The sequence below is a fragment of the Chiloscyllium plagiosum genome, unplaced genomic scaffold (genome assembly GCF_037043375.1).
Source record: "Chiloscyllium plagiosum isolate Xiang-an unplaced genomic scaffold, Cpla_swu_hap1 HiC_scaffold_18, whole genome shotgun sequence".
Classification (NCBI taxonomy): Eukaryota; Metazoa; Chordata; class Chondrichthyes; order Orectolobiformes; family Hemiscylliidae; genus Chiloscyllium; species Chiloscyllium plagiosum.
This window is the reverse complement of record NW_028270156.1, coordinates 52,523,232-52,546,515: the sequence shown is the minus strand read 5'-3', so window position 1 is coordinate 52,546,515 and position 23,284 is coordinate 52,523,232. Positions and strand designations below refer to the sequence as shown.

General features: G+C 40.3%; 1 protein-coding gene across 8 annotated transcripts in view; it reads left to right on the top strand.

Annotated features, from left to right (window-relative positions):
* Positions 1–23,284, top strand: part of dagla (diacylglycerol lipase, alpha) — a 329,798-nt gene that overhangs the window by 285,315 nt on the left and 21,199 nt on the right. For all 8 annotated transcript variants that reach the window (XM_087996619.1, XM_087996615.1, XM_087996617.1 and 5 more), the window contains 3 exons: positions 3,521–3,714; positions 10,154–10,283; positions 16,331–16,485. In XM_087996619.1, coding sequence (XP_087852745.1) covers positions 3,521–3,714; positions 10,154–10,283; positions 16,331–16,485 — 479 coding nt within the window. The remainder of the gene's footprint in view (positions 1–3,520; positions 3,715–10,153; positions 10,284–16,330; positions 16,486–23,284) is intronic.

Sequence of the window (23,284 nt, the reverse complement as noted above, 5' to 3'; positions counted from 1 at the left end):
GATATTATCTATTCAGAAACATCAGGACTACTGTATGTTTGTATTCTTTAACTATATTCTGTATTAATCAATTTCCCAGTAACGTAACACATTATTTTTCAGCATGCTTGCATTACGTTTGTGCATTCTTCAGTGTGAACATTTACACTGCGTAACAATGTGAGGTGTATTCTAATAGTGGGAAATAAAAATAAATTAGAATTGGAAGAGTGGGAGTGTGTTTAGACAGGGCTGCAAGAGTTTGCAAGTAACAGGGCAGGTGAAGAGTTTATAGATGAGAGCAAGGATTTTGAATTCAGTAATTTAGAGAATGGAGAGGCAATGGGCTAATTAGAAATGGGCTAATAGGTAAATACGACTTAGTGTGGTTAGATACTGAGAGCTTGGTTTTGGATATTAGAACTTAGAACTTAGAACAGTACAGCACAGAACAGGCCCTTCAGCCCACGATGTTATGCCAACCACTGATCCTCATGTATGCACTCTCAAATTTCTGTGACCATATGCATGTCCAGTAGTCTCTTAAATGTCCCCAGTGACCTTGCTGGCAACGCATTCCATGCTGTCTCAACTCTGTGTAAAGAACCTGCCTCTGACATCCCCTCTATACTTTCCTCCAACCAGCTTAAAACTATGACCCTTCGTGTTAGTCATTCCTGCCCTGGGAAATAGTCTCTGGCTATCGACTCTATCTGTGTCTCTCAGTATCTTGTATACCTCAATTAGGTCCTCTCTCCTCCTCCTTTTCTTCAATGAAAAAAGTCCGAGCTCAGTCAACCTCTCTTCATAAGATAAGCCCTCCAGTCCAGGCAGCATCCTGGTAAACCTCCTCTAAACCCTCTCCAAAGCATCCACATCTTTCCTATAATAGGGGGACCAGAAATGGACGCAGTATTCCAAGTGCGGTCTAACTAAAGCAACAAGATCTCACGACTCTTAAACTCAATCCCCCTGTTAATGAAAGCCAAAACACCATATGCTTTCTTAACAACCCTGTCCATTTGGGTGACCATTTTAAGGGATCTATGTACCTGCACACCAAGATCCCTCTGTTCCTCCAAGAATCCTATCCTTAATCCTGTACTCAGCTTTCAAATTCGACCTTCCAAAATGCATCACCTCGCATTTATCCAGGTTGAACTCCATCTGCCACCTCTCAGCCCATCTCTGCATCCTGTCAATGTCCCGCTGCAGCCTACAACAGCCCTCTATACTGTCAACGACACCTCCAACCTTTGTATCATCTGCAAACTTGCTGACCCATCCTTCAATCCCCTCATCCAAACCATTAATAAAAATTACAAAAATTAGAAGCCCAAGGACAGAGCCCGGTGGAACACCACTCACCACAGACTTCCAGGCAGAATATTTTCCTTCTACTAACACTCGCTGTCTTCTGTTGGCCAGCCAATTTTGTATACAGACAGCTAAGTTCCCCTGTATCCCATTCCTCCTGACCTTCTGAATGAGCTTACCATGGGGAACCTTATCAACTGCCTTGCTGAAGTCCATATACACCACACCACAGCTCGACCCTCATAAACTTTTTCTAGTCACATCCTCAAAGAACTCGATAAGGTTTGTGAGACATGACCTGCCCCTCACAAAGCCGTGTTGACTGCATTTAATCAAACCATGCTCTTCCAGATGGTCATAAATCCTACCCCTCAGAATCCTTTCTAACACCTTGCAGACGACAGACGTGAGACTTACTGGTCTGTAATTGCCGGGGATTTCCCTATTTCCTTTCTTGAAGAGAGGAATAACATTTGCCTCTCTCCAGTCCTCAGGTACGACTCCAGTGGAGAGCGAGGATGCAAAGATCTTTGCAAGTGGTGAAGCAATGGCATTTCTCATTTCCCAAAGCAGCCGAGGACAAATCTGGTCCGGGCCTGGCGACTTGTCAATCTTAATGTTTGATAAAATTTTCAGCACATCAGCTTCCTTTATCTCTATCCATTCCAGCATGCACACCTGCTCTTCAAAGGTTTCATTCACTACAAAGTTTGTTTCTTTCGTAAAGACAGAAGCAGAAAACTCATTTAGGGCTTCCCCTACCTCCTCAGACTCCATACACACATTCCCTATGCTATCCTTGGTCGCCCCTAGTCTTTCTTTGACTATTCTCTTATTCCTCACCTAAGTGTAAAATGCCTTTGTGTTCTCCCTAATCTGTTCTGCCAAGCCTTTCTCTTGCCCCCTCCTGCCCTCCTCAGACCATTTTTGAGCTCCTTCCTCGCCTGCCTGTAATCCTCTAGAGCTGAGCTTGACCCTAGCTTCCTCCACCTTATGTAAGCTACCTTTTTCCTTTTGATGAGAAGCTCCACCGCTCTCGTCATCCAAGGTTCCTTTATCTTACCACTTCTTGCTGGTCTCAGAGGGACATATTTATTCATCACTTGCAACAACTGTTCCTTAGTCTCCACATGTCTATAGTGCCTTTTCAATGAAACAATTGCTCCCAGTCCATGCTTCCTAACTCATGTCTAATCGTATCATAGTTTCCTCTTCCCCAATTAAATATCCTCCCATTTTGCCTAATCTTCTCCTTCTCCTTCTCCATAGCTATGTGGTGGAGTATAGGAGGCTAATGAAGTGTGTGTTGAGGTGATCATGGATTCAGGTTGATAGTAACAAAGTAAATTAGATCTCATGGGATTCAGGGTGAACTTGCCAACTGCATACAAAGTTGGCTTAACGTCAGACGACAGAGTAGTGGTGGATAATTATTTTTCAGACTGGAGACCTGTTCCCAGTGGTGTTGCACAGGGATCGGTGCTGGGCCCATTTTTGATTGTCATTTATGTAAATGATTTAGAAGAGAATATAGAAGAGAATATAGAAGGCATGGTTAGCAAGTTTGCAGATGACAGCAAAATTGGTAGGACAGTGGAGAGTGAAGAAGGGTATTTACGATTACAAAGAGATCTTCATCAATTGGGCCAGTGGACTGAGGAGTGGCAGATGGAGTTTAATTTAGAAACATTTGAGGTCTTGCATTTTGGTAAAACAAGCAAATGCAGGAATTATACAGATAAAAATAGGGCCTTGGGTAGTGTTGTAGAACAGAGAGAACTAGGTGTTCAGGTACATAATTCTTTGACATTTGTATCATGTGTAGACAGGGTCGTGAAGAAGGTGTCTAGCACGGTTGCCTTCAGTGCTCACACTTTTTGAGCATAGGATTTGGGACATCATATTGAGATTGTACAGGACGTTGGTGAGGCCTCTTCTGATGTACTGTGTCCAGTTCTGGTCGCCCAGTTATGGAAAGGTGTTATTAAGCTGGAGAGGGATGTTGCCGAGAATGGAGAGAGAGGCTGAATAGGCTGGGATCTTTTCACTGGAGTGTAGGAGGTTGAAGAGTGACCTTATAGAGGCTTATAAAATCATTACATAAATGTGTTGAATAGCAAGGGTCTTTTGCAAAGGGTTGAGGAGAATTTTTTTTTAGTCTTGTGTTTTGATAAATAATATGATTCCAAATGTTTAATTTTTCAAATTGAATCTCTTCCTGCAGTGGAGAATAATCATGGGTGGTACTAAATGTATTCCTAAATCTGAACTGCCGGATGATGAAGAAGTGCCTAACGTTCAGAGTAACAGGCAATGGACCTATCCTAGTGACCTTACTATTGCTCTTTCCGCTAGTGTCCCACTCTACCCACCAGGTCGGATTATACACATCGTACACAACCATCCTGAGGAAAAGTGGTAGGTTTCTATAAAATAGTTTGGCTCCAGTTCATAATGTCATTTTGTCAACCTGTGAACCCATTTGCACCAGCCTGTCTTCCTCCGAGTCTCTTGTCTGTGTCAACTGAAGCAAGAAAGCTGCTGTAAAAGCCCTTGTGAATAATTTCACTCAGAATTTCCCTTCCTTCCTGCCTTTCATGGTGAAAAGATTTCATGGTTAAATCTTCTCGATTTAACTTTTAACCCTATTTGCTCCTGATGTAAGTGAAGAGTTGTATATTCAAGTTTTCAGGTAAGGCTATACTGGGTACTGCAGGTGGGAACAGTAAGTTGCAAAAGGACATAGCTTTGTCCATTCAGTTAATCTATGGCCAAACAGAGTTCAGGTCTGGACCAGTGAAAGACAAAGCACACAGGTTTTTACAAAATGATAAACTAGAGACTGCAAAGAAGCAGAGATTTGGTAGTCCAAGTACTGAAATAATTAAAAGCCAGAAGACAGGTGCAAATAAATAAAGGCTGGTACAGTATTGGCCTTTATATCAAGAGGTAAAAACTGTAAAGGGAGGAAGTGATATTTCTGTTTTACTAAGCTTTGATAAGACACTGTAAAATTTACATTTAGTTTTGCATATCATATTAAAAAAAAATAGCTGGTTTTGGGGCAGGGCAACCAAGTTTCAAATAATATCGGAACTCAACTTACGGATTAAATTATGAAAACAGGGGTTGCATAAAAAATCGTGTGTATTTCTTTGAGTGTAAGAGACTAAAGTGTGATCTAATTAAGATGTTTCTCGTGTTGAATGGATTTGCTGGGGTAGATACTGAGACTCTTTGTCCTGTGGTGGAAGAAATCAAGAGGAAGGCACATAAGATTAGAGTTGGGAGCGAAATTAGCAAATTATTTTTAACACCATTTATAGCAGAAACTTGGAACACTTCCTTAAATGATTGTGTATACTGTGACAATTGGAGTTTTTAGATTAATAGATTTTGGTTGGTAAGGGATTTTAGGGATCTGGAGAAAATTTGACAAATGGTATTAACATGTAGATAAACCATGATCTAATTGAAAATCCCAATTGCCTGAATAATCTACTCCTGTTCCTTATATTTAAGGTCCAGGCTTTGCTCCAATTTGTCAGGTTGCACAATAGTGCTATTATAGCTCTGCATCACCATCTAGTGCCAGAGATTAAGACCGGTAGCAGCAAAGAGCAAGCCAGAATTTGAAATGAGATCTGATGCAATGTCTATAATTCGCTGTGCAGGGCAATTTGATGACATCTGCCGTCACACTCTCCCTTAAATCTTAAAAGTTTTGAATTTGTTTTGCTTTACAAGTTGCTGGAAATGTCAATTAGTAACATTGAATCTAATCAAACCAGGCATCTGAGACCTGGTGATCAGGGCAACCAACTTCGTATCTCCTTAACAAATATGATTGAAACATTGCAAAAGTAGCAGCACCAGGACTGATCTGAAAATGTAAATTAAAATGGGTAAAGTTAATGTCAAATCAAGTGCAGAAAAGAAATAAAGATGGTGAAGAAAGGATAGGAGTAAGAGGAAAAGAGGCGAAGGTGAGTTTTAAAACAAAAATTAATAAAATCCAAAATTTTACATTTGTTTAAATTTCCAACATCAGTAGGATTTACTTACCTATATCTCTATTAACAGTGTTCATATAGTCTACATTCCAGATTATTACACAGTATTATATTATCAAATCATATTAAAACTAGTACATGATTATATTATCTGATTATATCATAATGTGTTTACATCTCCTAACAGCAAAAACGTACTTGTGATTATCAGAAATCCCATACTCTCTCTGTCTCATCTGTCTTCCCCACCACCACCTATTCTCCCCCCCCCCCCCCCCCCCCACCCCACCGCACCCCAATAACAGAATGCCAGCTTTATAATACAGCTGTGACATGATAATGCTGAGTTGGGCAGCAAAGGGCATTTTAATGGTGGAATGAAAGGAAAGGCTGGTAGCTGCAGGAAATGTTGGATGACTAAAGAAATTGAGGTTTTGATTAAGAAAAAGAAGGAAGCATATGTCAGGTATAGACAGAATAGATCGAGTGAATCCTTAGAAGAGTATAAAGGCACTAGGAGTATACTTAAGAGGGAAATCAGGAGGGCAAAAAAGGGGACATGAGATAGCTTTGGCAAATGACGTTAAGGAGAATCCAAAATGTTTTTACAAATACATGAAGGACAAAGGGGTAACTAGGGAGAGAATCGGACCCCTCAAAGATCAGCAAGGTGGCCTTTGCGTGGAGCCGCAGGAGATGGGGGAGATACTAAATGAGTATTTTGCATCAGTATTTACTGTGGAAAAGGATATGGGAGAAACAGAATGTAGAGAAATAGATTGTGACATCTTGAAAAATGTCCATATTACAGAGGAGCAAGTGCTGGATGTCTTGGAATGCATAAAAGTGGATAAATCCCCAGGACCTGATCAGGTGTACCCGAGAACTGTGTGGGAAGCTAGGGAAGTGATTGGTAGGCCTCTTCCTGAAATATTTGTATCATCGATAGTCACAGGTGAGGTGCCGGAAGACTGGAGGTTGGTGCCACTGTTGGCAAAAGGTGGTAAGGACAGGCCAGGGAACTATAGACCAGTGAGCCTGATGTCAATAGTGGGCAAGTTATTGGAGGGAATCCTAAGGAACAGGATGTACATGTACTTGGAAAGTCAAGTCAACAGGGATAGTCAACATGGCTTTGTGCGTGGGAAATCATGTCTCTCAAACTTGATTGAGTTTTTTAAAGAAGTAACAAAGAGGATTGATGAGGGCAGAGCAGGAGATGTGATCTACATGGACTTCAGTAAGGCATTCAACAGATCTCCCCATGTGAGACTGGTAAGCAAGGTTAGATCTCACGGAATATGGAGAGAACCAGCCATTTGGATACAGAACTGGCTCAAAGGTAGAAGACAGAGGATGGTGGTGAAGGGTTATTTTTCAGACTGGAGGCCTGTGACCAGTGGAGTGCCACAAGGATTGGTGCTGGGTCCACTACTTTTCATCATTTACATAAATGATTTAGATGTGAGCATTAGAGGTATAGTTAGTAAGTTTGCAGATGACACTAAAATTGGAGGTGTAGTGGACAGCGAAGAAGGTTATCTCAGATTACAATGGAATCTTGATCAAATAGGCCAATGGGCTGAGAAGTGGCAGATGGAGTTTAATTTAGATAAATGCGAGGTGCTGCATTTAGGCAAACCAAACCTTAGCAGGACTGATACATTTAATGGTAATATCCTAGGGAGCGTTGCTGAACAAATAGACCTTGGAGTTCAGATTCATAGCTCCTTGAAAATAGAGTCTCAGGTAGATAGGATGGTGAAGAAGGATTTGGTATGCTTTTCTTTATGAATCAGAGTAGTCAGTATTGAGTACAGGAGTTGGGAGGTCATGTTGTGGCTGTACAGGATATTGGTTAGGCCACTTTTGGAATCTGCGTGCAATTCTGGTCTCCATCCCATCGGAAAGATGTGAAACTTGAAAGGGTTCAGAAAAGATTTACAAGGATGTTGCCGGGGTTGGAGGATTTGAGCAGTAGGGAGAGGCTGAGTAGGGTAGGGCTGTTTTCCCTGGAGCATTGGAGGCTGAGGGGTGATCTTATGGAGGTTTATAAAATCATGAGGGGCGTGGGTAGGATACATAGACAAAGTCTCTTCCCTGGGGTCAGGGAGTCCAGAACTAGAGGGCATAGGTTTAGGGTGAGAGGGGAAAGATATAAAAGAGACCTAAGGGGCAATTTTTTCACACAGAGGGTGGTGCATGTATGGAATGAGCTGCCAGAGGAAGTGGTGGAGGTTAGTGCAATTGCACATTTAAAAGGCATCTGGATGGGTATATGAATAGGAAGGGTTGAGAGGGATATGGGCTGGGTGCTGGCAGGTGGGACTAGATTGAGTTGGGATATCTGGTTGGCATGGACGGGTTGAACCGAAGGGTCTGTTTCTGTGCTCTACATCTCTGTGACTCTATGACACAATGACCGTCATCCTTAAAAGAACACAATATATTGAAAAAGCAAACACATTACTCGCAGATATTGATACCTACCAACAGGTGGCGATGCTCCTGACTCCACAGTTAGAAAACCGTATTACAGCAACCCTGAGGGAACGTCATAAGACAGGTGAAATTACAAGACAGACGTCCAAAGAATGAACCTGAATGATCCTACACACCCCGTTTCTACAGATTACCAAAGGTGCATAAACAAGTGAACCCCCTCAGACCCATAGTTTCAATTCCCGGTACAGCGACATGCTGACTAGCAAAGGAACTGCAATGCAAACTGAAACAACTAATAGAAGATTCAAGCCACACCATCCACTCCAACCAGGAATTCCTTAACATCATCCAAGACACCAAGGTAGAGGATGAAGAGGTCATGGTTTCCTTTGACATGACAGCCCTATTCACATCAATAAACATCACCTGAGCCAAAGAAATACTAGCTTCACTGCTAGACGAACCAAGGACACAAACACCTTTCAGCACCAACTCCATCAGCAAGAACAGTTTCTTCAAACTAGTAGACCTGTGCCTCACAACCCACTTCACCTTCAACACCAAGACCTACAAACAAATCAATGGGACACCTATGGGATCACCAACGTCTGGACTCTTAGCAGTAGCAATTATGCAGAGGTTAGAACAAACAGCCCTTCCCACAGCCCAAGCTTTGTGTCCACTATGTGGATGACACCTTTGTCAGCAGGAAACGCACCAAATTAGAGGAACCCACAAACACATAAACAGCATCCTTACAGGTATAAGGCTCACCAAAGAGGAAGAGAACAACAGACTCCCCTTCCTAGATGTTATGGAAGTACACACAGCCAATGGACAGCTACAGACTGGCGTTTACAGGAAAGCCGCACGCACAGACCAGATATTCAATTACAGGAGCAACCATCCCAGCACCCACAAACGAACCTGCATTACGACATTATTTAAATGAGCCACAACACAATGAGCACCCAGGAACTATGAAATGCCAAAGAAAAACACACCTGTACAATGTATTCAGGAACAACAGTCCGCCGATTCCTACACAACAGACCTAAACAAAAAGAACAACACGCCCATAAACTCTCGCCACCCTGCCGTACATTAAAGACATCTCGTCGACGACGACCAGACTACTCTGGCCCCTAGGCATCATGTAGCCCACAAACCTACCAGCGCACTGAAACAGCTCCTCATGAATTTAAAGGACCCCATACCAACAACCAGCAGAACGAATGTCATGTACAAAATACCCTGTATGGACTGCAAAAAACATTACATTGGACAGACACGCAGGAATCTCGCCACCAGGAGCACTAACTAGCCACCAAAGGAATACGCCAACTATCACTAGTGTCCATACACGCAGAAGAAGAGGGACACCAGTTTGACTGGGACAATACATCCATTCTGGGACAGGTTAAACAAAGACACACATGGGAATTCCTAGAGGCTTGGCTTTCAAACCAGAACTCCATTAGCAAACGATTTGGATCTATTTACCAACGACTCAGAAAAAGAACTGGAAATGATATCACCCACCACAACAGACCAAGTCAGAGAAATAGTAAGCGGGACAGAGCATCAGCACTTCATCGGAGGCTCACTGATGATGTTACCTAGCATAGTGAAGAAATATCTGAGAACTAAGCTATCAGCTCAGTCAGCAAACTTATAACCTGTCTTCAAACTTTTAAACTCTCCATAATAGCAATATTGTAACATTTTCTTTCATCTGCAAGGTTTTAAACACTCAATAGTGTACTATTTTCTTGTATTAAAGCTTTAAATTTTGTATTAAGGCAAGACTGTATCTTTGTAAGATTGTTCTTATTCAGCTAAAGAAGTAGGAATTTGATTGCACAGCTGCTAATAAATTGTGTAGTATCTTTAGTATCTCATGTCTTTTAAGAATGGTAGTTGTTGGTGTGAGCCAAGACTATGCATATTCGCAGGTTATTTAATCACATGGCAGCATAACTGTTTTAATTTCATGACCACAGTTCACTTGCTACTAGGGGTCACTTGAATCAAAGTTTGCCATTGTTGCTCACAATTACTGAGATCAGTTGTAGCACCTCAACTGTTGCTGTTCCCAAAGCCCCAAGATGATAACTGGAGGTTATACATTACTATTTTCCCTTTGATTAAATTAGGCAGGTATTATGTTTGTCTTTGTTTACAAAGGGGGATGTGCAGTTGAGTGTGACTGATTCCTCGGGGGGGTGTAGCAAAAAGCTGACCAACTGGTGACAGGTATGTTTTACATCTCCCATTTTTCATAGAGGTCAATATACATTTTATATCTGCGCCTACTCGTTTAAAATAATGATTTTGCAGTTGGGAGTGATATTCTGGGGCATTCTGTTGTGATCTTCTTCCATGTTAATTTTTTGCAGTTGCTGTGGACAAGAAGAGTCAACTTACTATGCTATTTGGAGTGACAACAAGACTTTGGATGAGGTCATCATCTCTGCTGCCATGCTGAATGAGCACATGCCTCATGTTGTAATGGATGGATTGCACAAGGTATTTGTCAACTGATTTTGCCCCTAGCTGATTAAACAAAATACAGAAATGTAAAGAAAAATTGTGAGCTAGTATAAATTGTTTTCCTATATAATTCTACATTGTCAGGATATTGACATTGGGTATCCTGGCACATGAATGATGTACTTGGTATACTGGTGCACACAGTTAGGAAGGCAAGTAGAAGGTTGGTCTTTATTTCAAGAGGAATGCAATATAAAAATGAAAAGCTATTATTGCAATTGTGCAGGACCTTGCTGAGACCCTATCTGGATTAATCTATCCAGTGTTAAGTCTCCTTAATTGAAAAATGCCTTAATTTCTTTAGAAACAGATCAAATACGATTCACTCAACTGATTCCCTTCGATAAAATGATTATCTTATGGAGAAAGATTGAATAGGTTGGCCCTATAGCCACTGGAGTTTAGAAAAAAATAAGAATTGACACATGTACAGCCGTGAGGGGACTTATTAGGATAGATGTTGTGAAGATATTTCTTTTTGTGGACTTCATTTGATTGATTTTTTGATGGACCAAGGAGTAAGGCTTTACGGGACAGAGAAAAAAGTGGAATTAAGGTCACTAGCAGATCTGCTGTGACTTTATCAAATGATGGAGAAACCACAAAGGGCCAAATGGTCTACACATGCTCCCAAATACTAAGCTCCTCTGTCTTTTTATCTCTGGTATTTGATTAAAATCAAAGTCGGACTGCTGGACTGAAAAAATCTCTTGCCAAAATGGCTCAATGTGGAATGGGTTTGGACAGTCTTCTATCAGTTCATCGTGGATTTTGATGTGGACAATGAAAAATGTCATATGTGCAGTTGATGTGCTTTTATAAGTTGGGGTAATCAGGAAAGTTTGAATGAAAAGTAACTTTACAGCTATCATGCACTGAATTTCAACTAATAAAATTTCTTCTGACATTGCACAATTTAAATCAGTGCTGCCGTCCCTCAGCACACTCATCCACGTCCTGAATGGGCATAAGAAGACGCACTATTAATGATAATGAAGCCAACTGTTCTGTTGTATTAAGCTCTTCTGAGTAACATGTAACATTAATATTATGTGATTGTATTTTTAATGGGTGAGAATGATCGTAATTCATTCTCATAACAAGACTGAACATTTTTAGAAACCAAAAGATCGTGTTACCCAGAAAGCCATCACTGTATCACAGATAACCAAATTTGCTATCTTCCTCAGTCAGTCTCTGATCAATTTTGATAAGCAGATGTGGCTTTACTTAAAGTCTTACTGAAAAGAAAATGGTCTGCTGTTAGTCCATGTTGCAGAATTATGATTTGCTTTCAGTTTTGGCTTACGCAAGCTAATTGTCAATTGAATAACACTGACATTAACATTGCAATTTTAAAGACTATTATAATACAAGGACACTGAACCATAATGCTGAACCCATAACCAAATGCAGACACTTCTCAAAATAACTTGGAGTTTTTCCAAAGTCAGGAGGAGAAAAAAATTAAACGGATGTCGAGTCCCTTTCTGTTTCACTCTGTGGTGTTGCATTGGTCTTTGGCTGATGTCCCTCTCCAATTGAATTTTCTGTTTTGTATGCTGAATGAAATCCAATATCTCTTATTGTTTACTTTTTAAAAATATATAACACATTTCCATGTAATGTCTTTCTCCACAACCATATCACAGGCAGTCATCGAACTGAAACATTAACTCTGTTTCTCTCTTCACAGGTGCTGCCTGATCTGCTAAGTGTTTCCAGCATTTTCTGTATTAACTTTAGAGTTCCAGCATTTGCAGTATTTTGTTTTTCTGTTAATGAATTATAGGTATGTGAATTTTACAGAGCTGAGCAAACTGTAAAAAACCAAGCATTTCAAAGGCAACAGCAAGATGAGAAATGGGTCAAAAGTAGGCCTAAAGTTATTTGCATATAAACATACTGCATGTTCTGTATTTTTATCTGTCTAGATGGCAGTTATTTATACCTCTGAAGGAAAATGGAGTATGAACATATTTTATTCAGCAATTTATATTTTACATTTTAGCAGGGAATTTTAGAAGTTTTCTTTTTGGTAGAATAAGGGGGATAGACATTGATCTAAATGAATGTACAGGGCACTTCCAGAAAGCAGGTGTGGAATGTGATTGATAAGAGAGCCATTAGACTGCTCTGTTGAAATTAATAAAATAAGAAAGATGCCAAGTGGAATTGTGGCAATTTTAGAAAAGAAAAGGAATTGGTATTTGAAATGTAGAGTGAGAAACCTATTTGTAATATATATGTTTAAGTGTTTTGGAGGAGAATGTAGGTGGTCTGATTAGTAAGTTTTCAGACAACTTGCAAGTTGGAGGAAGCTGTGGATAGTGAGGAGGATTGCCAGAGGCAAAAACAGGATATAAATAAACTCGTGACTTGGGCAGAGAGGGGGTTGATGGAAGTTAATCTGGACAGATGCGACATGGTGCATTAGGAAGATCCCATGCAGGAGGGAAGTATACAGTAAATGGCAGAACCTTTAGAAGCATTGACATCCAGAGAGATGTGGAATACAAATCTACAGTTTCATGAAAGTGGCAATATATGTGGATAAATTAGTTAAGAAGGCATACGACATGCTTGCCATCATCGGTGGAGCATATGATATAAAAATTGGCAAGTCGTGTTGCAGCTATATAAACTTTAGGCCATATTTGAAATATTGCCTGTAGTTCTGACAGAAGAATGCGGAGCCTTTGAAGGGTGTACAAAAAGGGTTTACCAGGATTTTGACTGGTTTGAATGGCATTAGCTATGTGGAGGGGCTGAACAAACTCAGTTTGTTTTCATTTGAATGTCAGTGGTGACCTAATAAAAGTTTACAAAATTGAGAGGCATGGATGGGATTGATAGTTGGAGTCTTTTTTCCAGAGTAGTAATGAAAATTTTAGGGGTCATATGTTTAAGATTAAAGGGGAATAGTTGTGAGAGGTAAGTTGTTTTACATAGGATTGTAAGTGCCTGGAATGTGCTGTCAGAAGAGGTGGTAGGAGCAGGTACAATCGCAATATGTAAGAGGCATCTTGACAGATACATGAAAAGGCAGGGAATAGAGGAACATGGAGTGCATAGATTCAAAAGATTTTTGGTGTTAGAAAGGTATCATGTGTTAGTTGGTTGTTTCTATGCTGTACTGCTCTTTGTTCTAATCTAAGTGTCTCAATCACAGCCATACAAGACCCTTCCTTCAGAAAATTTGCAACTAATTTTTAAGCAAGTTTTTGAAATGAATGAAAATATATCCTGCTTTGCACATTTAATGGTAAAGGTTTCATACACTGTCCTAACATGAAGTAATTCACTGGCTAACATGTCTCCACCAGGAGTGAAGCAAAATCAGCAAGTTCAAACTGCAATTGTCTTTTAAAATCTAATTTTCAATTAAAATTGTGTTCTAAAATAAAATTAGCATTTTATCTTTTATTTAATGAATTGGGGAATCATTACATTTCCATTTGTTCTTGCAAGTTATTATAATTTGGAGATGCCGGTTTTGGACTGGAGTGTACAAAGTTAAAAATCATACAACACCAGGTTATAGTCCAATACGTTTATTTGGAAGCACTAGCTTTCAGAGTACTGGATAATCACCTGGTGAAGGAGCAGCTCTCCGAAAGCTAGTGCTTTCAAGTTATAATAGATTTGCTTGTGAACAATTACGTTTGTGAATATAATGCAGTGTATGTTAGAAATGGCATAATGCAGTAGCGTTTGGGAGGCCAGGTAAAGGCTACTCAGTTCATGTTTGTTCAAAGTTGTGATTAAAAAAAGAGATTAGTTCCACTTCAAATATCTCCAAAACTTAAAATAAAAGCAAAATACTACCGATGCTGGAAATCTGAAGCAAACACAAAAAAGTGCTGGAAGAACTCAGCAGGTCTGGCAGCATCTATGGAGAGAGAAATGTTTTGAGTCCACTATGACGACTTCAGAATTGGACAAGAGTCATATTAGACTTGAAATGTTATAACTCTGTTTTCCTCTCCACAGATGTTGCCACACCTCCTGAGTTCCTTCAGCATTTTCTGTGTTTGTTCCAAAACCTAGATGGCTGGTGATATTCTATTACATTATGTTTATACTGGTATTGTTGCCAGAAGCGGGCGGCACGGTGGCACAGTGGTTAGCACTGCTGCCTCACAGCGCCTGAGACCCGGGTTCAATTCCCGCCTCAGGCGACTGTGTGGAGTTTGCACGTTCTCCCCGTGTCTGCGTGGGTTTCCTCCGGGTGCTCCGGTTTCCTCCCACAGTCCAAAAGATGTGCAGGGTCAGGTGAATTGGCCATGCTAAATTGCCCGTAGTGTTAGGTAAGGGGTAAATGTAGGGGTATGGGTGGGTTTCGCTTCGGCGGGTCGGTGTGGACTTGTTGGGCCGAAGGGCCTGTTTCCACACTGTAATGTAATCTAATCTAATCTAAAAAGTAACAAATAAAACTTAAATAAATGGAATAATTTCTAGAAAGTTTTCTCTTGCATTTCACAAGGGTATGTTGGTACTGTTATTTGGTAAGGTTTGTCATCCCTGTTCTTGTTTCATTCTGTATTCCAAACTTGTCATTTTGCTGTCCTCAGTGGGGAAGGAAAAATACTTAAAGCAAGTCTCAATTTTTCAAACCTGCAATGTCTAGTAATTGCTCTTCTAAATGAAGACACACATCCATTACTCCCTTGAGTGACATTAGCAATTTGAGACTATATTTTTTCCCTCACAACAGAATGGTCAAACAGATGAGAGGAAATAAGCATTCAGATCTTTGACTGACAGCATCAATTCATCTCTTGTGTAAGGGAGAATAATGGTATATTTTAGATGAATAACACTTTATTTTTCTAAAGGAGTTCATCTATGTGGTTGTATCATCACAATCACATAGAAAGTGATAACATTTGAAGTGTACAGGCTTCCTGTATTGACATGAGAATTCATCAAATATAAAACAGAGGCCAAATCTATTACAGAAACACTTGTAAGAAGTGAGTTAGAGATAGTACTGCACGTTGAATTGGATATGGAATCTTCCCATGGCTTTGCTCATGAACCAATTACATTTTTGCATCTATTGTATTTAAAGTTCTCGTCATTGTGTTTAAGATATTACCTGGAAGTTTGCTGTGCAGGGGCGTATAGCAGCTTAATAGCTCCCACACCAACATTGTACTGGATGTACTGGGAATATTTGAATCAACTTACTTCAGCAAACTTTCGTGGAACTCACTTGATTGCAAAATAACTTTCTAGCAGAAGTAAAGCACATAGTAGATTAGATTAGATTAGATTACTTACAGTGTGGAAACAGGCCCTTCGGCCCAACAAGTCCACACCGCCCCGCCGAAGCGCAACCCACCCATACCCCTGCATTTACCCCTTACCTAACACTACGGGCAATTTAGCATGGCCAATTTACCTGCCCTGCCCATCTTTGGACTGTGGGAGGAAACCGGAGCACCCGGAGGAAACCCACGCCGACACGGGGAGAACGTGCAAACAGTGCACAGTCAGTCGCCTGAGGCGGGAATTGAACCCGGGTCTCTGGCGCTGTGAGGCAGCAGTGCTAACCACTGTGCCACCGTGCTGCCCAAAATGGTCCTGTTAGGTTGGACTGCTTGTTTCTGGGCTTCAAATGCTTTCAAAAATCGACTGTGGAAATTTAAAACTGATATCTTATTAAGTCAAACATTGCTTTGACTTTTTAAATTTTTTGCACCAACTGTCTTTGTTAGCTCACTGACTGAGATTATGGGTTTATTGCTAAATTTATGCTATAGCTCACAATCATAAGGAGCTGCCTTGAGTTTATTTAACAGGCAAGTGAAGCATTCATTTCGTAATATATAGTAGATAAAACTGAAATCCCAAAGAGAACATATTTTACCCACCAGTCCCCAATTTAGCTTCATTTAATATTTATATATGACTTTACCTCTGTTTTAAAAAGATGATCTGCAAAGTGAATTTAGTAAATGTGAACTTATTCACATCACTTGTATTCGTTTAAAACTATTTAATTTCCTCTAAACTAGGTGTTAGAGAATTACAACAAAGGAAAGACGGCTTTGCTAGGAGCAGCAAAAGTCATGGTCAGCCCAACAGAGGTGGATTTGAATCCGGACATGATTGTTCAGCAGCAGCCTCAAGCAACAAAACATGGAGAGCAAAGGAAGAACGCCAGTGTAAAGTAAGAGAACACCACAGTAATGCAGAACAGAAAATCCAAAACTGAAACAGGAGTAAAATCTGAATGTAGCTCAAGTCTCGTTTTGAAGGTAAAGGTTAATAACTAATCCATGCCTTCACATCATGAGACAGAAAGTCAGAAGAAAAATATTGTTTTTAAAATATAATTCTTTTCTACATTAATTAGTAACTCAAAAGCCAAACCAAAAACAGGATTGTCTGCTCCAAAGTTTAAGTGGCATCTCTGAGAACCTAATTAAAATTTACAGGAAGGTAGAGAGTATACGATATGAGATCTATTTTATCTATAGGATGTATTTAGAAAACTGCAGCTTTTTCCTAACTGGATTTTGCTTTTGATCTCATTTTCACCTCTCCCAGGAAATTGCATGGCATATAGGATCTAAACATACTCTTGATGCTTATCTGCATGAGTCAAGCTGGGTAGACCTTTGCTGACAGACATTTTTGCATGCTCATAAGCCTTCACAACTTTCTGAATAAACCAGGTATACTCTCCCAATCTTGTTCAGATTGAGCTTGTTGGTTTTCAGTATGTTTTATCATGAATGTTCAGCATTGCAAGCCTAAAGATATTACTTTTTTATTTGCAATAATGTTTTTGAACTACGCTTCCCAGTCTCTTTATATTTATTATTTATTTTAATATAGCCTTTGAAATTTGAATAACTGAACAAATACTTTGACTTATTGTTTACAGAACTGCAACCAATTTGCCTATGGTCATGTACAGTGTTGATATTATGTTGACTAGTAGATTGTATTTCTTATCCCACGCCAGGTCTGTCACCAAGATGGCATTCATCTACTTCAAGGATGAAGCCTACCTGCTTCACCCCATCCTCTACTCCATTGGAGCCAGTTTTTATTTCTGTCAAATGTTCTCCAGTTCTCTGAACTCTGTCTCATTCACTTCACTTTGCTGTTGATCTTCCTGCTTTCAAAAGCCCCTAAAGTCTACGTTATTGACCTTTATCCATTCTGCTGTTAAACTCTTCATTGTTATTGACCATCTAGTCCTGTAAAGTCTCTTAGCAATTATTTCATGAGCAGTACCATGTGAATCTAAGGTTTGTTTGAGTTAATATTTATAACTCTTATATTGATCATAATCCAATTGCTACAAGAAAAGAATCTATGGTATGATATTACTTATGGTATGCAACAGGAGAAAAACAACATGCCTCCAATAATTAGATACAAAGTATATTTTCTCTACCTTTATAAGAATCCTGCTTTGGATTGATATGACGTTTTTAGTTTTATTCAAGCCTTCTTGAAAATAATATCTATTTATTCCAGGTCAGTGCTGAATTAGAGGATGTGTTCTGCTGAGGTTTTGGTCTTGAAGGGTTGCATTTAGCCTTTTTATATTCATTCAGGGAATGTTGACAGTGTTGGCTGAGCCTATGTGTGTTGCTCATCCATAGTTGCCATGGCGAAAGTGGTGGCAAGTTGTTTTTTTTGAACTGCTGTTCATTTGGTGTAAGTATACTTACAGTACTGTTAGGCAGGTACTCCCAGAATTTTAACTCAATGATATTGAGGGGACAGCAAAGTATTTCCAAGTCTGGATTGTGAATAGCTTGAAGTGAAGCAGGCAGGTGTTCTTTCCACGTAACTACATTCCATATAGTAATGATTGTGCATTTGGAAGTTACCGGCTACAGAGCCTTGGTGAAATGCATCTCATAGATTGTACTCACTGCTGCTACAATGTGTTGGTGGTGAATGTAGTGCCAATCAAGCAGGCTGATTTTTCCTGATTGTGTCAAGCTTCTTAAGTGTTGGAGCTGCAGTCATTCAGGCAAGTGGGACGTACTCAATCACACTTCTGACTTGTGTCTTGTAAATGGTGAACAGACCTTAGGGAGTCAGGAGATAAGTTACTCACTGCAGTATTTTTGTCCTCTGTCCTGCTCTTGTAGTCAAGCTTTTATATGGCTAGTCCAGTTCAGTTTCTAATCAGTGGTAATTCCAGGATACTGGTGATGTTGATACTGCGATATTCAGTGATGGCAATCCCATCGGATATCAAGGGGTGATAGTTAGTTCTAAGACTCCTACAGAGGTGACTTGATGCTGAGTTGACTAACCTCCAACAATGCAACTATTTTTCTTTCTTGCCAGGCAAGACTCCAACCTGCAGACATTTTTCTCCCGGTTTCCCACTGGCTCTTATTTTACTAGGATTCCTGGTGTCACACTGAGTCAAATACAACGTTTATATTAAGTGCAGCGGGGGGACTTTTGCCCGAAACATTGATTTTCCTGCCCCTCAGATGCTGCCTGACCTGTGCTTTACCAGCACTACTCTGATCTAAACACTTGTATTAGTGCAGTCAGCTTGACCTCCCCTCTGGCATACAGCTCTTTTGTCCATTTTTGAAACAAAATTGTATTGAGTTCAGGATCTGAGTGGTCCTAAAGAAAACCATGCTGGCATTAGTGAACAGGTTATTGCTAAGGAAGTGCTGCCTGATACCATTGTCAGCATCCCTAATATCTCCTCCTTTGCCTCCCTCAACAGCTTGGGATGCATCACATCTGGCCTGTGGATTTCTCTATTTTAAAGGCTGTCAGAACTTCCTCTCTCTTCATATTAACTTGTAATATTGCTCTACCCTGATGTCTATGCCCACATTGCCCTTTTCAATTGCGAAGACCAACACAAATTATTCATTCAGAACCGTGCTGATGTGTGTCTGGGTCTGCAACATATTACCTTTAAGACTCCGACTCTTACTCTAGATATTCATTGCTATTTCTATATCTGCAAAAAAAAACCTTTGGGATTACTTTTATTCCAGATGCCAATGCTTTCTCATTTACTCTTTTCTAATTTCTCTTCACTTTCTATATTCCTTTATGCCCTATGCCATATTGAATGCTCTGTGTCTGCCATAAACTATTTTTTAAAACATAAACTTTATGCATCTTGACATCCAGTGTTCTCTGGTCTTGGTCGCACTGTTTGTCTTTTTGGGAATATATTTCTCCCTTTACTCTTTGCTATTTCCTCTTTGAGTATCTCTCACTGCTGTGTCAAAGTTTTATCTGCAAGTAGAGGCTCCCAGTCTATACAGGCCAAATTGTGTCTTTTAGAGTCATCGAGTCATAGAAATGTACAGCATGGAAACAGACCTTCGGTTCAAACCATCCATGCCAACCAGATATCCCAACCCAATCTAGTCCCACCTGCCAGCACCTGGCCCATATCCCTCCAAACCCTTCCTATTCATTTACCCATCCAAATGCCTTTTAAATGTTGCAATTGTAACAGCCTCCACCACTTCCTCTGGCAGCTCATTCCATACACATACTACCCTCTGTGAAAAAGTTGCCCCTTAGGTCTCTTTTATATCTTTCCCCTCTCACCCTCGACCTATGCCTTCTAGTTCTGGAATCCCCGACCCCAGGGAAAAGACTTTGTTTATTTACCCTATCCATGCCCCTCATAATTTTGTAAATCTCTATTAGGACACCCCTCAGTCTCCGATGCTCCAGGGAAAATAGCCCCAGCCTGTTCAGCCTCTTCCTGTAGCTCAGATCCTCCAATCCTGGTAACATCCTTGAAAATCTTTTCTGAACCCTTTCAAGTTTCACAACATCTTTCCGATAGGAAAGAGACCAGAATTGCATGCAATATTCCAACAGTGGCCCAACCAATGTCCTGTATAACTGCAGCATGACCTCCCAACTCCTGTACTGACCAATAAAGGAAAGCATACCAAACGCCATCTTCACTATCCTATCTACCTGTGACACCACTTTCAAGGAGCTATGAACCTGCACTCCAAGGCCTCTTTGTTCAGCAACACTCCTTATGACCTTACTATTAAGTGTATAAGTCCTGCTAAGATTTGCTTTCCCGAAATGCAGCACCTCGCATTTATCTAAATTAAATTCCATCTGCCACTTCTCAGCCCATTGGCCCATCTGGTCTAGATCCTTTTGTAATCTGAGGTAACCTTTTTTGCTGTCCACTATACCTCCAATTTTGGTGTCATCTGCAAACTTACTAACTGCATCTCTTATGCTCGCATCCAAATCATTTATGTAAATAACAAAAAATAGAGGACCCAACACCGATCCTTGTGGCACTCCACTGGTCACAGGCCTCCAGTCTGAAAAACAACCCTCCACCACCATCCTCTGTCTTCTACCTTTGAACCCGTTCTGTATCCAAATGGCTAGTTGTCCTGGTATTCCGTGAGATCTAACCTTGCTAACCAGTCTCCCATGGGGAACCTTGTCGAACGCCTTACTGAAGTCCATATAGATCACATCTACCACTCTGCCCTCATCAATCCACTTTGTTACTTCTTCAAAAAACTCAAGCAAGTTTGTGAGACATGATTTCCCACGCACATAGCCATGTTGACTATCCCTAATCAATCCTTGCCTTTCCAGGTACATGTACATCCTGTCCCTCAGGATTCCCTCCAACAACTTGCCCACCATTGACGTCAGGCTCACTGGTCTATAGTTCCCTGGCTTGTCCTTACCACCTTTCGTCAATAGTGGCACCACGTTAGCCAACCTCCAGTCTTCCAGCACCTCGCCTGTGACTATCGATGATACAAATATCTCAGCAAGAGGCCCAGCAATCACTTCTCTAGATTCCCACAGAGTTCTTGAGTATACCTGATAAGGTCCTGTGGATTTATCCACCTTTATACGTTTCAAGACATCTAGCACTTCCTCCTCTGTAATATGGACATTTTTCAAGGTGTCAACATCTATTTCCCTTCAGTCTATATCTTCTATATCCTTTTCCACAGTAAACACTGATGCAAAATACTCGTTTATTATCTCCCCCATTTTCTGCAGCTTCACACAAAGGCCACCTTGCTGATCTTTGAGGGGCCCTATTCTCTCCCTAATTACCCTTTTGTCCTTGATGTCTTTGTAAAACCCCTTTGGATTCTCCTTCTTTGCCAAAGCTGTCTCATGCCCCCTTTTTGCCCTCCTGATTGCCCTCTAAATTATATTCCTACTGCCTTTATACTCTAAGTATTCACTCGATCTATCCTGTCTATACCTTACATAGGCTTCCTTCTTTTCCTTAACCAAACCCTCACTTTCTTTAGTCATCCAGCATTCCCTATACCTACCAGCCTTTTCTTTCACCCTGACAGGAATATACTTTTACTGGATTCTCGTTATCTCGTTTCTGAAGGATTCCCATTTTCCAGCCATCCTTTTACATCTGTCCCCAATCAGCTTTCGAAAGTTCTTGCCTAATACCGTCAAAACTGGCCTTTCTCCAATTTAGAACTTCAACTTTTAGATCTGGTCTATCCTTTTCCATCACTATTTTAAATCTAATAGAGTTATGGTCGCTGGCCCCAAAGTGCTCCCCCACTGACACCTCAGTCACTGTTGCTACCTTATTATTCTTACACCTCTCTGAAATGCAGTGCTATATTTGATCCTCTGTCTCTCCCTGATTGTTTGGGAACCTATATTACAAAATGAACAACACATATTATATGGAAAGAACTTAGGCTATAGAATTTGCAGGCCTTCAGTGCATGAATATTGAACATGAGGTGGAAAGTGTTTTCTGTTTTTTTTAGTAATGCTATGGCAAAGTCCGGCCACACTCTAGTAATTTCAAAATAAATCACAAACATTTTGATTTTGTCCACCTTCATGACTCAGCAAAACAGGTAGCATTTTAAAACTTTGAAGGAATCCGCGGTAATAAAGCAAGTGCCAATTTACTTTTTGGCAAATGTAACGAATATTGTTAGCATTTTTGGTTTAATTAGTATTTGTAACGTATTTGGGGTGGCACGGTGGCACAGTGGTTCGCACTGCTGCCTCACAGCTCCAGGGATCCAGGTTCAATTCCAGCCTTGGGTGACTCTCTGTGTGGAGTTTGCGCATTCTCCCCGTGTCTGCGTGGGTTTCCTCCGGGTGCTCCGGTTTCCTCCAACAGTCCAGAGATGTGCAGGTCAGGTGAATTGGCCATGAGAAATTGCCCGTAGTGTTAGGTGCATTAGTCAGAGGGAAATGAGACAGGGTGGGTTATTCTTCACAGAGTCGGTGTGGACTTGTTGGGCCGAAGGGCCTGTTTCCATACTGTAGGGAATCTAATCTAATCAAATATACAATTGTGAAAAAAAGCAATTTAAATTTTTGTGGCATGCAGTAATGTAATACTCAAGCAACTAAATTTAATCAGCAGAAGGAAAAAGTAGTGACTTGATTGATTTGATCATTGGAACCCTGTACTGCCTCATGAATTATTATGAATGTAGAAACTTGCACAATCAAATGTTCCATGACAGACTGCTTCTAAATCTTCAAAATTCTAATTGCAGCCAAAATATTCTGAAGGTGACTCTCAAGAAAGCTCTTGACTCAATACAATTGATGCAAATGTCGAAGAATAAGCAGACCATATTCATAATAGATAATCCTGTTGAATTCATTCGTTGAACTATAAAGGCACTTCATATATGGAATGAATTAAGTGTTCACAACAAAACTAAAAGTTTAATAATGTGGCTTAAATTTGCACATTCAGGATGTTAAATCATTCCCTAGTAAATCTATGCACAGGTAATTTGTCATTAACTTTTAAGGAGGTAAGTTATGTTGATGTTTTCTTAGAACTCGGCTTTATTTGTGAAGCACCTTAAGCAATTTGGACTTTCCTAGTAACTGTTAATACCAGGGAAGCAATATACGTGCAGTGAATATATATCAAGAGCTGTTCAGTCGGATTTAAAAATGACATTGGGGCAGGTGCAATTATGCTCAGTTTT